The sequence below is a fragment of the Podarcis gaigeae genome (genome assembly GCF_964106915.1).
Source record: "Podarcis gaigeae genome assembly, chromosome: 14".
In the NCBI taxonomy this organism is placed as follows: Eukaryota; Metazoa; Chordata; class Lepidosauria; order Squamata; family Lacertidae; genus Podarcis; species Podarcis gaigeae.
Window position 1 is genome coordinate 50,178,566 of NC_139690.1, and position 16,305 is coordinate 50,194,870.

At 41.7% G+C, this 16,305-nt stretch overlaps 1 protein-coding gene across 1 annotated transcript in view; it reads right to left on the reverse strand.

The window, feature by feature from the left end:
• Nucleotides 1-16,305, reverse strand: part of MAD1L1 (mitotic arrest deficient 1 like 1) — a 453,662-nt gene that overhangs the window by 276,614 nt on the left and 160,743 nt on the right. The window contains exon 12 of the mRNA XM_083711565.1: nucleotides 2,295-2,435. Coding sequence (XP_083567691.1) covers nucleotides 2,295-2,435 — 141 coding nt within the window. The remainder of the gene's footprint in view (nucleotides 1-2,294; nucleotides 2,436-16,305) is intronic.

Here is a 16,305-nt window from a genome sequence, read left to right on the forward strand (position 1 = left end):
TTCCTCAAGGGAACTCATGGCATCACATTATGCAGAGAACAAGATTTTTTATACAAAGGTAGAAAAATAAATCAGGGAGCAAATGAAGTCGTTATTTATTTGAACATAAATTTGGGGAAAGTGACAGAAAGGAAGACAGAGAAGTTTGAAAGGCAGCAATTGTGTTCAATGAAACATTTGCTCAAAAAAGGCTTGAAGGGAAATCAATTGGCTTAGAATGAGTCCAAGTTAGGTAAGAGGGTAGCTGGACTATGGCAAAGGAGTAAATATGACATTTTGGAAATCATCTGTTTGAGATTTCTGTTGTCTGTGTTACAGCACACCCTATAGGTAAATAAGAGTTTTCCATTTGCTGGATACTGGATGTTGGGAACAAATGCCCAGACTCCCTACTGCTCCCACACAGTTCCCCCACCATCATCACCATATTGTATCAGCAACCAGCAGCTCATTATCATCTGGTATTGTTCTGTCTAACAGAGAGCAGCTGCTAGATTCAATTGAATTTTTAAAAGCATTTCTTATTTAAAAAAAATATTTTTCTCCACATGCTTCCTTCAGAAAAGACTGAACAGACCAGTGCCAAAACAAAGAAGACAGAAAAGGAGATTTTCCCTTAAGCAAAAAGGTGTGAAATGTGGAAGGCTAACAATGAAACCTGGAAGCCGAACATTCAATTCACCTTACCAAGATTGTATGAATAGAGGTATTAAAGCCACCCCAATAAGTAACAGTTGGATAACTATGAAAAACTAAATAAAGTATGCACTGCAGGGGAAATCTATGATAAGTTGCTTTAAAAGGCAATCTTCAAAGCAGAAACTGAAACTGCACTGATTCATCTCTCTGCCCCAGCCCCCAGAAGACTGAGTAAAACCTTTGCTAATTTGCGTCTATTCAAAGTAAATCATTGTATAGACTCATAACTACAGAACAAGTAGAGCACACTGATAAATATATCTACCTTTCTCCAATCCCTCTCCAAAATATATTGATCTGTTTTGGGCAAATTTATACTATATAGTTTATGCATACCAGCTTTAAATATTTTAACATTTTTTCCAATTATTATTTTAAATGTTCAGAACAAACGAACCCACCTGGATCAAACCAAAGACCCCAATTCCCACAGTGGCCAAGCAGATGCCTGTCAAGTGCCTCACCGCATTGTTGGGATCCAGCTTGAGTTGATAATCTCTGACATAGGAGGAGGAGGAGGAAAGCGGGCATGCTGAATGATGGGAACCTGAAATGGAGGAGGCCGGGATCCCCTCTCTCCTTACAAAGATGCCATTTCTCCTCCCCAACTTTCCAGCAGAGCAGAGAGCCCCTGCAGAGAGTTTGGGGTGGGGGGTATTTTGAGCAGCTGAGTGGGGAAATAGAACTGAACTGGATAGGATCCAAAATATGAGGGTGCAATCTTGTCATCTAGAAACAGGCACCACCTTCATGCAAGGGAGCAGACCCACTCAACCTGAAAGACGGCACATCTGCAATCCTGATATTCCTTGCAGGGCGAGTAAATGTTGCAAGGGAGTGCACCACACATAGTCTTTAAAAGCTTGGTGGGCTGGGCATGGAAACTTGTTGAGATATCTTTGTCACTTCCATCCAGTTATTAACATCTTGCGCCAGCTTGAGCCTTATGTGTGCTGCTGAGTCTAGCCCATTAATTCAATAAGAAACAAAATAAAAACATTCCTTCCAGTAGCACCTTAGAAACCAACTAAGTTTGTTATTGGTATGAGATTTCGTGTGCATACACACTTCTTCAACTGCTTGAATAAGGATCTCTTTCTACCTTATACAGCCATACCTCGGGTTGAAGTAGCTTCGGGATAAGTATTTTTGGGTTGCGCGTTGCGGCGATGCAGAAGTAACGGAGTGTGTTACATCAGGGTTTCACCGCTCGCGCATGCACAGACGGTCGAAATGATGTCACACGCACGGATGAGGGTTGCGTTCACTTCTGGATGCGAACAGGGCTCCGGAACGGATCCCGTTCGCATCCAGAGGTACCACTGTATGTAAGAAACTCTGCCTGTGTGTTTTGAGGCAGCAGCCAGGACACTGCCTCTAGTTGCAAGAGAATGAAAGCAACAGCCCTCCTTTACATTTAGTTTCCGGCAACTGGTATTCATTGCCATGCTCCCTATCCACATGCTGGAGCCTTATTGATGTCAGCCATTGATGGACACAACCACCCTGTGAGGTAGGTCACTACTGTATTCTTCCCCTTTACAGATGGAGAACTGATGCAGAAAGAGCAACTGAATATAGTGACTCCACATTACCTCCATTTCACCACAGTGCACTTGCATTTTTTGTACCATGTCCTCTGCCTCCCGCACACGGAAGTTCAGCTGAGGAGTGTGTTCTGATGGGTTCAACTCACTGTCATAGGAATCCAGAATTCCTCTCATTCCATCACGTGCCTGTTGAAATGGACAAAAAGGAAAGCAAACACAATTAGCTTTTTATGACTTCCATTCATTATTTTTATGTTGTAAACCACCCTGTGATCTTCGGATGAAGGACAATATACAAATTTAATTAATAAATTCAGGCTGCGTTGAAGCTGGTATAATTTATTCCCGTTCCTCCTTGGAGACTAGGCCATTTTCCCACTGTTCAGTTCTGTTGCATTCCATTCTCACCAGTATTAACAATTATAATTAAACAAATATATTGAAATAGAGGAACACATTTGCATTAAATAAACTGTTTAGCTAGAGAAGCAAGGAGATTGCAAAGGGATATGCGGGCAACCTCTTCCATGCTACAAATACATAGTGACAGTAGAAAAAGGCTCAGAGCTCAAACAGAAATAACTTCTTGGAAACTATTTGGCCTATGTGACTACGACTGCCCAGAAAAGCAGCAACATGCTACTCTGAAACCAAAAGCTAAAATGAACTCCTGCACAGCATCCAGTGAGACTGTATCTGACGATAAAGACTAACTGTGAGTACTAAGTCATCCCACTCACAATTTGATAGTACACACGCACAACAAGAGAGATTTTTGCAGACTCAGAGCTTATTTAATAATTTGTTTGGAGTGCTTTCACCTTACAGATTTAGCTGATTCACTGGTTGTACCCACACTCAAATTAACACTCATTAACAGGGTATCCTCACAACTCCTTGTGCACATGGCAGGAAGTTGTGATGGACCTCCACAGCTCACTGGCTACAGTAAAATAAATGGATACACTACTAAATTCCAGGAAAGGTTTTTATTATCTAAACTCTCTCCTCTCACTATAGTCCTATAGATTGTTGGCATAAATATGTCAATGCTTGCTAACTGAGCAGCACTGGAAAACGCTGCCCATAAACCTTCTCTCGGGGGGTGAAGCTTCACAGGAGAACTTGTTGACGTATTTTGTCCATACAAGACAGGATCTCAAAAGGAACTGCTGTCCCCCACCCCCTTAAAAAGAGTTGCACTTCAGAAATAGTACTTATGAGGCCAGCATATAACCCTGAACACACACTTTTAGGCATATGGACTCTGGGGCGCCTCCAACTTGGCTGTCAAAATGTCAGGTGCTTAATAGCCTGGTGTCTGAGAAAGGCTGAGGAAGAGCATATAAACTCGAGGCGGTGTGAAAAGCAAGGTGGAAATACCTGCTAGAAATGTTGCTGATGTGTTCAAAACACTCTTGGTATGGAAAGGTCAATCTGGAAATGCTGGAGATGGCTCATCAGTGGAACCAAAGGACAGCTTCGGGCTAGAGAAACTGAGTTAATGAAGGAGGACAGGAAAGGAGACGCCTTTCACAGTGGACTAGACGAAATGGCATCACCAACTACTCCCTTTGCTTCAAAGTGTTGGCAAAAAGGAAACTATGCATAGGGAAGGCAGTTCAACATGGCCTACTTAGTGTGGGCACCTACCAACTCCTGATTATACCATAAGATCTCAAGCCTGCAGGCTTCAGGGATATATTCAAAATATATTGTTTTCTGAAATCAAATACTTGATAGTCCCTTTGCAGACACTTGGAGGAATTGACAAGCCTTTATTATAAGCTATCAAACAAATAAAAGGGCTATCATTCATTTACGGTGTAATGTCTCTTGGCTAACTTTTGATTTGATACAAATGTTCAAGTGTTATTGAGGTACAACTCCATGCTAGCTAGTGCTGCTCTCTCAAACTAGCAGTCCAAAACCTGCTTCTCTAGATGTGTCTTAGCAACCAGATGAAAATTGGGATTCTGATTAAAAAAGGGGGGTCCTATAAGGGTCATGGATTGCTGCAATTAACCTGAAGGTGACACTCTAAAATAAAAGCACAGCAAAAGGCATCAGAAAGGGTGTTGGTGTGCTCATGCTCTGCTTGCGGGTTTCCGATTCGCTTGGTCACTGTTAGGAAAGATGCTGGACTAGACAAGCCTTTGGTCTTATGTAAGTCCAGGTGTTCATAACTTGAAGATTGCATTACTGCAATACATTCCACATGGAGCTTCCCCTGCAGTTGGCCCAAAAACTACACAGAAAGCTGTGGTGCAACTCCTCAGTTCTACCACTGGCTACTTATTATTTGTATATAAAGCCCTTATCAATTTGGGACCAGGTAACCTTAAGAAAATTGCTTCGGTCTGTAGAACTTGAACTCTTGCAAGTACCATCTGTGAGAAGTCAATCTTCCAGTGTGGCAACACCTGTGCCTTGCCTACTGATATTAGACAGGGACCCTCATTATGCTGTTTCAGATGCCTGTTAAAGCATTTCTGTTTCAGTAAGCTTATCAAGGCATCTACAAAAAATACCGTATTTTTCCGTGTATAAGACTAGGGTTTTTTCCCTAAAAAATAATGTCCAATATTTGGGGGTGTCTTATACATGGGGGCCATCTCCCCCCATTTCCTTAAATCGGAGTCCGAAAAATAGGAGGCGTCTTATACATGTGGGCGTCTTATAGACAGATAAATACGGTATATAATCCTGTTTTTTATTTATTTTTTAATGCTAATCTTATTTCTATATTTATAATTGTTTTAGTTTCATGTACACTGCTTATGGCTTATTTGATTAAGAAGCTTCTAAATTATTCCAAATAAACAAATAAAATATTTTAAAAACACACGCACACTTTGGGCGGGCAGGGTTCAAAGCACCAGGTTAGCCACCTTTCCAAGTATCCTTTTCATGACAGCACCTCTTTCAGCACAGCACCCCAATCATCAGGCCCTTGATGCAACAGGTAGAACAGCACAGACCACACCATCCTCCATAACAATGTAGAGCCAACAGGATGTGGTGAATATGGGTGTCAAGTTTGGATTAAGATGGCACTTATTTCCCTTCAACCTCCTAGCCCTGGCTGGATGCTCTTCTCTCCTGCAAAAGTTTGCTGGCAGCATGCATGTGGAGCCCTTTGACCCTTCCAGTATGGGTGAGGTTGGAAGAAGAAGGTTCTCCTTCTCTTGTCTCCTTGCACTCTTCGAAAAGCCAGCATCTAGCTTATCTACACTGACTAGAAGCAGCTCTGCAGGTTTTCAAGCACAGGTGCCAGGGATTGGCTTGGGACCACCTGCGTGAAATTCACGTGCTCTACAACTTACCTACAACCCTTCCACAAGTCACCTATATGTGTTTTCTCTCAAAAGGAGAAGCAGTAAGTTATAAAAATCAACTATCGCTCCCAAATCCTTTTTTAAAAAAGATTTCTCAAAGTGACATACCTAAGACTCCCCACCCTTGCCCATCCCGTAACAAAGTGCCATGTATTTCTGTTTGTTTGTTTCATAATTTTATACCTATCAAACACAGTCACCTAGTCTTTTAACTGAATCTTGCCCCTATTCTTGGATCTGCATTTAAATACTTCAAAGACATGTGCTATTTGACAGTAACTTTCTAATTAGTTGTAACACTAACACACACGCACACGGGCACACACACACAATCAATGAAAACAAAATTGAAGTTACAAATCTAACTAAAGTCAGATGCCCGGGGGAAATTTGTTCCTGGGGCAGGTTTATCTAGTGTCATAATTTTATTGAAATCCTATATCTTCCAATTGACTTTTATCGGTTGAAGCTAGATGCCAGAGTTATCATTATTAAAGTCTCAGTGTTGTTTCCAGGGCCAAGGAGGGGCTTTTCCTTTTATAAACAAGCTGTAATTGTCTACATTATTGATCAATAAATCTCCCAAACTGACTCACTTCACCACAGTTCAATTATATTATGTCTTCTGCACCATTTTCCAAGTGAAAATATAGTGTTTTCCTCTTTTCCTTTTTTTTTGTTAAGAGAGAGATTGTTTTGTCATTAACGGTAAAAGAGAAGGAACTTTACTGGTCGGCTTCCATAATGACTTTTTAATGACAAATTCTAGTCACAGTTAAATCTGCTTTATTTCCACATGAGTGAACTTCAACTATTAATCCAAAAACAAACACACAGCTCACTTGCTCTCTGACTTCAGCAGACGCAGAAGCCGAAAGCACCACTTTGGAAAGAACAACTGTAAAACTATTTTCCACCCAGTGCCTGTTTCACAGTGTGAAGCAGTCCTGTTCCTAGCATTAAACTTGCATTTTGCTTAATTAACAATGATTTAAAGAGAATATTAATAGATGGTTTCATTAGTAGGAAATCAAGAAAATAATTTTCTCCCTCACCTCCCCGTCTCAGATTACCAAGTAAGTCCAATTAGCCCAAATGAGAGATTTTCAACAAGAGACTAGATGGTAAAACTGCTTTAAAAAATAATATCTGCAGCACATCCTGTTACTCCTGAGTGACTGTCCTGAATAAAATGGGACATATTCATTATGATTAGCTAAGGTGGCCCTCTTGGTTGTGCCAGACTTCAGAGAGGTGGACTTGGCAGTAACCAAGAGGAAGGCCTTCTCTGTGGTGGCACCCACCCAATAGAACAATTTCCCCCTTCAGTAAGGCAGATGCCAACTCTACTGCAATGTTGGTGCCTCATGTAGACATCCCTCTGCTTCCCAACTTTTGCTGATGTTTTATTCCAGTATATGGTATCATGTTTTATTTTGCCCAAGATAACTGATATGTTTGATCGTTGTGTGGATTTTTACTGTATTATATTGCTTAATATGTTTATACCTGGGGGTACCACATGAAAGGTGGAACAAAAATGCTTAAATAAATACATTGATATATTCCTCCCAGGTAAAGGTAAAGGTACCCCTGCCCGTACGGGCCAGTCTTGACAGACTCTGGGGTTGTGCGCCCATCTCACTCAAGAGGCCGGGGGCCAGCGCTGTCCGGAGACACTTCCGGGTCACGTGGCCAGTGTGACATCGCTGCTCTGGCGAGCCAGAGCTGCACACGGAAACGCCGTTTACCTTCCCGCTAGAAAGCGGTCCCTATTTATCTACTTGCACCCGGAGGTGCTTTCGAACTGCTAGGTTGGCAGGCGCTGGGACCGAGCAGCGGGAGCGCACCCCGCCGCAGGGATTCGAACCGCCGACCTTTCGATCCGCAAGCCCTAGGCGCTGAGGCTTTAACCCACAGCGCCACCTGCGTTCCAACTAGCTCCTCCCAACTAGCTCATAAAGTCCCTAAGTGGCCACCAGTCACAGGAGACAGCAGGAGAAGAGTTGTGGTCCAAAGATGAGAAGCCTGCTAAAAACAGAGAGGGGAATGTCAACAGCATTTTTCAACCACAGTTCCACAGATATCTAAAACAAAAAAAAATCCTTCCAGTAGCACCTTAAAGACCAACTAAGTTAGTTGTTGGTATGAGCTTTCGTGTGCATGCACACTTCTTCAGATACACTGAAACAGAAGTTTCCAGACCCTTCTATATAGTGAGAAGGTGGGGAGGGGTATTACTCAGAAGGGTGGTGGGAATGGGTGATTGGCAGATAGCTGTGATGAGCCTGTTGACGACTCTTAATGACTGCAATAGGTCTTACAGGAAGAAGCAAGGGGTGAAAAGGTGAAAAATGGCTTTGTCATGTATAATGAGATATACATATGAAACTTCTGTTTCAGTGTATACATATGAAACTTCTGTTTCAGTGTATCTGAAGAAGTGTGCATGCACACGAAAGCTCATACCAAGAACTAACTTAGTTGGTCTTTAAGGTGCTACTGGAAGGAATTTTTTTTGTTTTGACTATGGCAGACCAACACGGCTACCTATCTGTAACTGATCCACAGATATCTCTTAGGGATTCTGTGGAGTTTTATAACAAGAACCCCATTTCCCCCTCTCCCACTGATAAACAACCTCCACTTCATGGGTAGTACATGGTCATATCTAGGCCCATAATGCCTCTTGTGGCCCTCAACCTTTCAATGCTGAATGTTCAAACCAGCTTTTGTGAGTGTTACAACAAAACAAGCGATGTATATTTTATTTAGGTTACTTACCACCAATTTACTTGATTTGTTTTACTTTGGGAGCGAGGAATAAGAGGAGTTCTGCAGGATATCATAACATGCTACAGGGGTTCTCCAACCAAAAAAGGATGAGAAACCACCAAACTCTTCAGTTAGGAGTCTTGTATCAAGCGGATGTTAAAGCTGTTACATCCCGAGGATGTCAGAGAGCAGAAGGAAGCAGGGTGCTCTCCTTGTTAAGTCAGTCTGTGGAATGTCTTTCCCCAAAGTAAAGGAAACTTTGTTATATAATATAGGGCCTTGCAACGGAATGCAGCAACATGAAATGTGACACATCCTATATGCTACAAGATTCTGTTGCTTCTTCAAAAAAATTCCTTCCTATAGTTCTCTGGCTTCAGCTGTATGTGTGCTTTTCAGGGAAGACTTTTTTTTTCTTTTAATGTTACCCACACTGATGTGAGAAATAAAGTTAATGTACTGTGTTTTGTTCCATTAACCCCTACCTTTATTAGTCATTCAGACCTGTCTACCCCATTTGTTTCTTCTCCCGCACATATCAAGTTCCTCTTTGGCATAAGCTAATTCTGTTTACACTGGGACTTTAATTTAAAAATAGACTCTTTCGATCAAACTCCCCCCTTCCTTATCCCCCCACCTCCCCGGTCAGGTAGTCTATCTGATCCAAGTGGCACAGACATCTCAGAGTGATCACTCTTAGCCACTTGGGATGTGAGCCCACCTTTCCATCCTCTGAAGTAGGACCTGATCTCTGCTACAACAACCCTTAAAGCATAATAGCTTTTCAACAGGAAGTGGTGACAGATGAGTTATTTACATTCAATGTACCCAGTTTAAGAGAAAGAGAGAGAACATAATGGTCAGGGGGGGAAATCATATGCCTACGAACAAAATAGGCCAATTTATTTTAAAACACACACCCTCCCCATAATTTAACATATCCATCTTGAAAAAGCTTGCCTGGCTAAGGGGAATTTGTTTTATAAATGCTGCCATTAAGCTCCATTCTTCCTCCAGAGTCCACAATAAATCAAAGTTCTGTAGTCTCTCTCTCCCTACCCTTCTATAGTAGGAATGTGGGATAGATAGAACAGGAACTCTTGGTGACTTAAGAGTAGATCAGCAAAGATTTTCCACTCCTTATTTTTAACAGAGGCAACAACAAAATGGCTCATCACCTCTACCACTGAAATGAAGAGGCAGAAGGTGGGGGAGAAATCAGGACTGGATTTGTGCGTGGAAGGACTATGTGCTCAGTTCCGTTTTGGTACTCAAAACAACCTCCTGAGCTCAGAATTGCTTAATTCAAAGTGCTCATGAGAACTATGGTTCTCATAGTTCTAATAAAAAACAAAGCAGATCACAAAAGTCTGAAGCCTATGAAACATCTTCAGTTGGCCAGGTATTGCTATCTAACCTGCTGTGGAAGAAGATCAAGAAAGAGGTGCTATTATCCACACAAGGAACAGGAACAGAAGCGGACTTTGAAAACTCCAACAAAACTTTAAAAGAACTACTTCATATTGACAGAAAAAAGAGTCAGGCACCTTTAGTCTGAGGGCCACATTCCCATCTAGGCAACATTCTGGGGGCCATGATAGTGATGGGTGGAGCCAGAGGCAACACTGGATAAGACAACAAATGTAAATTTTACCTTTGTGCAACAGGCTAATTTATATCCATACATGCACACCCCTCTCCAATCAGGCAACAAAGAAGCACTACCCTATTCCAGCCAGGCAAAACCACTCAGGAAAAGTAGTGATGGTGAGGGATGCGGCATGGGGAAAGGAAGTGTGGCAGAGGAGATTCCTAAGGGGCAGACAGAAAAGGCTGGAGAGCTACATTTGGCTCCAGGCTGAGTTCCCCTGCTCTTCACACAGAAGACTTGAGCCACTGGCTACTTTCCAGGCAGGGTCATGGGTTTTGGCATGAGCAAAGGCTTCAGAATGTCAGTGAAGAGCAATCTCCATCCCATCCAGTGCTGACTGTTGCCTAGCCATATGTAAGTTCCATTTAGACATGTGAATGCCTTCTGGGGAAAGTGCTCCAATGCTCCAGCGACACAAGCATCCTGACACCCCCACAGATGAGCTCATCTAAACAATGACTGCCTGCACAGCCTGTGAGAGGAGCCATCCCAAGCATAATGACCACCTTCCAGGGGCATCACTAATTCTAACCATTTTCCATGTGCTTTGAGAAAGGCATTATTCCTGTTAATACAATTGTGCTGCACCAAGGAAACTCATAGGAAAGTCAGCCACATGACCCCTTTAGTACTATGGTCAAGCTCGCCCAACAATGGTGCCAAAGCACTTCCTGCCAGCCACCACTGTAACCAGGCTGAAAGTGAAGCTTTGTTAAAATAAGTGGAAAAATAAATTTAGGCGAAGAAGAAAGGAGAAAATATTTGCATGAACATGTACCATTTTAAAATCCTTCAGGGCATTACAATGAAAAAGTATAAAAACAAAGCAACCAGGCCTGGTTTTAATTAAAAACATAATGCAAAATTATAAGCGCTCATACCCACTGTTTTCTTGTATTGTGTATTCAACTAAATTTTAGCAGGCACCTTCAGTGCATTCATTTCAGCGCCTGCTAAAAACATTTCTGATTAGACAAGCTTACACAGATGATTAGAAAGTTGAGGTAATTTTAATCTATTCAAGTACTTTAACTTTTGTATGTTTAAAAGTAGGGTTGTATTTTTCCCCCTTGATTTTCCTGTTTTATCTTTTGTAAACAGCTTTGAGGTTTTTGGAGTTGTTCTTTTTTGTTTTTGTTTGTTTTTTACAATCAAGAAGTGTATACATTTTATGACATAAATAAATTAATAGCAGAGCTATGGGACCTACATTAGCAGATACAAATTCATACATACCAGATGATGCTGAATGCCACTTTAATTACTACTACTCATTCTGGTAAAGTTTTGGATATGTGCCTAGCTAAAATAAAATAAAATAAAATAAAATAAAATAAAAACCAGGAATAATTCATGTAAATTGTGTATGTATGCATTCTCCCATGGACAATGTGGAGAATGATGATTCACACAACAATTTTGTAAATGGAGACCTCAACATAAATTGACACAATAGAAATGTATCTTGTTCATGCACTAACATACTCCCAGGGCATAACTTTGTACTACTGGTTGCACTTAATATTCAATTATTTGATAAAGTCAACTTGTGTAGTCTTTGCCAAGGATAACACAGTTAGGTGAGTCAGCAATCTAAGAAAAAAAAGAGGATTTCTGTTCCCAGTTTTCTTGGGGGGGGGGTAGCATTCCTCTCACTGGGGTAGATTCTACTTCGAGCTGAAAAGGGCAGAATTCAGAGTCTTCCAGGGGGAAGGGTTATCCCACCCTCCAGACTGGCTAGCTGAATAAGAACTCCTTGAACCACAATATGGGCCCCAGAGATCCACGCAAGAAATGAGCCTCATAGGCCATCTGCCTCATGAAATGTAAAACTATGTCACAAGAACAAGGGAGTTTGAAAAACAGTGTAGAACAGCGACAGCAAAGGGGGGAGGGGTTGTTTATAGACGAGAACAAACAGAAAAAAACAGCATCTCTCCCTGCCTACCATCCCATATGTGAGGTGCAAGCAGAAGCTGAACTGAGGAAAAAGGCTGGCAGAATGCCCACCTCCATGTGATAACATTACTGAGTGCATTACAGTACACTGGATGTACACAAAATGAACAGACCGAACCTTCCCCACAGGAATGTCTGCAGCACTCAGAACAATCAGATGTTCTTTCCCTCTTCAGGTCATAAAAATGTGTAAAAAATGATGATGATGCTGGCCTAGAAATTATTTGAATACTGGGTGTGTTCAGAGATCTCTTTTGCTGATCCAGTATTCCAGCACCCACTATGGACAACTCCAGATCCTGATTTGCTAGTTGGATATGTTTATCAATCAGATGTGTTAAGATCACATGAAAATGAAACCCATCAGCTTAGTTCTTATCAGTGAGATTGCTATATTGGACCAATTTAGGCAGACAGTACAGGTAGAAAGGGAGAATTCTACAAGACGGCAGAAATACAGCATCTCATTTAATATGAACAAGAAATTAACCTTCTGACTACACACTCTCAGCTTTTGTCCTAAACTGAAAGTGGGAGAGAAAAAGTACAAGCAATTAAATGTGCTTCCCTGATCTATAATTTGGGTTAAATGGGGATCGGTTTGGAGATCATCAAAATCTGAGTTTCTCAATCAGTGCACTGAATCCCTACTCTGAAACCTTCCACCTGGAAGCAGAACAAGAAAAAAATGAGTAAGTGTTACTCAGTTGTTTAGCACAATCATTTTCCAATACAACTTAATTTCCAAGAGGCACTGGCATTTCAAAATTAGCCAATTATTGATGCTTGGTCTCACAAAGACCTCCATAATAGGATTCCCTCAGCACTCACCCCAAATTGTTCATAAAGCCTGCAGAGTCAATATTAACTCATTTAATGCTAAAATAACAAAAAATATCGGCTCAGAGAAAATGGAGTAGAAAGAAAATTAGAACAAATGTAAGTCTACTCCAATAATCACACTTACATGATCTATATTCTGCTGCCCAACCTTTGTGTCTATTTCAAAATAGACTTACCCCGCAGTTAAGGTTCTTGGCAGGTTAAAATATTATGAAACATATTTTAAAACACACAGTCATTAATTTCAGGGAAAAATTTAACTCAGGAACATAATGCATGAACGAGATCTTTATTTTACATTTATATCCCACCTTCTTCCAATGAGCTCGAGGTAATAAGCATCACTTGATCCTCACAACTACTCACTTTATCCTCACAACTACCCTGTGAGGCAGGTTGGGCTGAGAAACAGTGACTAGATTCAAGTTCACCTAGTGAACTTCATAGCGGAGGTCTTCACATTTTGTCCATAATCAGATACACTCCTCAGGCATTTTAAACTATTTAAATAGGATTCAGCACTGCCTATGCATGGCAAAAGAACAAATCCCTTTACTTCCCCCCTCCCCTAAGGAGATTATGTGATGTGTTCACAACATCGTTACTATCATTGTTTGAGGCATTAAAAATATAGTAGCTGCAAATTCTCTTACAGTCACAGGTTTTGTTTTTGCAAATTTCCAACAAACATAACAAGTGTGGGCTCCTAAACCATCCAGATCATCGTTTTTTTTCCCTCCCACCTGCCACAGAAATGTACTGTATTTTTCGCCCTATAGGACACACTTTTTCCCCTCCAAAAATGAAGGGGAAATGTGTGTGCATCCTATGGGGAGAACACAGGCTTTCGCACCGACCCCTCTCGCTCTCCAGGCTTCAGGAAGCTCTGCGGAACCCTTGGGAGACTGGCGTGACTTCGCGCCGGTCTCCCAAGGGTTGCGCAGAGCTGCCTGCATTCTGAAGCCTGGGGCGGGCTGAAGAGTGCGCCCAGGCTTCGCGCAGCTCTCTGCAACCCTAGGGAGCCTGGCGCGACTTCCCGCCGGGCTCCCTAGGCTTGCGGATAGCAGCCTGTTCTGGAGGCTGGGGTCGGGGGAAGCTCGGGCTTCCCCTGACCCAGCCCCGGGCCTGGGGGGTAAATATTTTTTTTTCCTTTATTTCCCCCACCCCAAAAAAACTAGGTGCGCCCTATGGGGTGAAAAATACAGTATGTATGGCTTGAAATAGGGTTTGCCATCAAATGAACACAGAGATTACATGACAATAGTCCATAATGTGTGTGGAGTCCAAGCTCAACAGCTTGGTGTTCAACAATTCCTACTCAATATACTACAGGAACACTGGAGATATGAATAAATTAGCAATCGGTGAATATGGGTCATTACTGATGAAAAGGAGACTTCCTGCCCTACTGCAAAGAAAAGACTGAGGGCTGCTGGGAAGAAATGTATTTTTTAAAAGCAGTTCAGGGCTCTGCAGCTTTTTTCAGGGCTGAGCGAGCTGTGATCTGTGGATGCGCATTTCAGGACCCAAGATGCAACCAGAGCTCATGCAAAGCCATGAGGAAACAAAGAGCTTGCCTGTGGCAAAACATCTGCTTCAGAGCCACATGTGGATAAACAAACAGATTCTAAAATCAACTATCAAGACTTTCAAAGTTTATTTTCTAAACAAGTAATACAGAGAAATACTATGTATCAAGCGAACTAGACAGCTGTGATTATTCAACAGAAGCATCCAGCTGAGAGACCAGCACTCCACTCCTCATGAATACGCTATACAGAACAGACATTACTCCCATGCTATCGGACAAGAACATGCTGGCTCCATTCCCCTTGCAGTTCTCTAATACAGTACAATAAGATGCATGAAGGGTCACATTTATCTGTTCAAGGCTGTTACTCCAGAGTAATCCTCTCATCTTTTCTGGCTGCTGCCCTGCCATTTCAGAATTACACATAACCAGCTGCTCCAAGCAAACGGGCCCATCACTGGCCAGACATTCCTGGCTCTGACAGCTACATTTAGAGTGCTATTGATCCTACTTTTCTCAGATTCAGCAGGATCGACAAGCAAGCTCACAGGATCTGCCAGGTGCATTTATTAGTCATGTAGCACATGGACAGCACAAATGCAAGATGGCAGTGATTTTGGGGGGAGGGGTGCTACTGGAGGTAAAATCTGCATATTTTAAAACCCAGGGGAACCAGGTGTATCCCACACAAGCCCCCATGAAATGATATAGAGTTGAGCAGCTTAACCCTCCATGGTACTTGGGTGCTATGGTCAAGATTTCAGACCAGATTTATAGAATAAAGGTAGGAATTATAAGGAAGCATTTTTGAAACGAGTGTCTGGATTCAGTTCAATAATATTCACCAGTACTATTATAGGGCAGGCATAAACTGCACTGGTGTGGGTATATCTTCTTTTAAGGATTATGTTTTGCTATATGATGCAATTAGTTTGTAGTATTGTGGTTTCTTATAATCATCTATGTACACGTATTTTGCATTCCAAGTTTATATTATGTGTTCTTATTTTGTTTTTGTATTTTCAGTTTTATTTATATGCCCACACAAAAATTATTAAAGTTGTAAAATAAAAAGAAAATTACAAGTACTACGACTAGCCATGTAACTTGTGGTTCTTGGGCTTAATAGTGCATATTATTTAAATTAATTCTTAACTTCATTTTGATGTTTCATAGTACAGTACACCACTTTAATGGCTCTATGATGAGGCAGGAGCTTAAGGTAAAATGACAGAGTTCCCTTGTACTTTGCCCTAACATCTAGAAGCACTTTCTCAAGTGTCTGTAAACCACTGCCAAAGATGCTGAAACTCAATCACACACTTTCAAAATGTCACTGAAACAGAAGCAATGGCCAGACATAGGCACAACTCAGCTGCACAGTATAAACCAGAAAAAGTCTTACTGAGAAAATGAGAAAGGCCTATCAAACGGGGGGTGGTGCTGCTCTTTTCCGCTTGAGTAACCGTTCTTACCGCAACAGCAATGAAACACACAACTTTTAGTTAAGAAATAAACCAGATGGCCCATGCAGATTAAAGAGTAAGGGTTGCCACAATGAAATAGTGCGCTGCTGCATACAAATCCCACAGTAATTACAGCAGCCACATTATTCCACTAATGATGCTGTTGCTGCGAACTGGGACAAATTAACACTGAAATGCACACGCCCTGGTGGCTTAAAGCCCTGAGAAAGAGAAAGATGGGAAGCAAGCCATGGTACCAGAGAGGATTGCTACTGCAAGACTCTGGCAGATTGACATGGGTTTGTGCATGGGCGGAGGGGGGGGGGGATGGAGATACAAGGATCCCCACATGGGGAATTTTCTACCCAAAGCTATTCTGAACCTCACAATCACTTTAGAACTCAAGGCAAACTTCAAATGGAGAAGCAATTGTTTTTGCAATAAATGTTCCCATTCACCCTTACATCCTACACTTATCTCAGTGCTCTTCCCA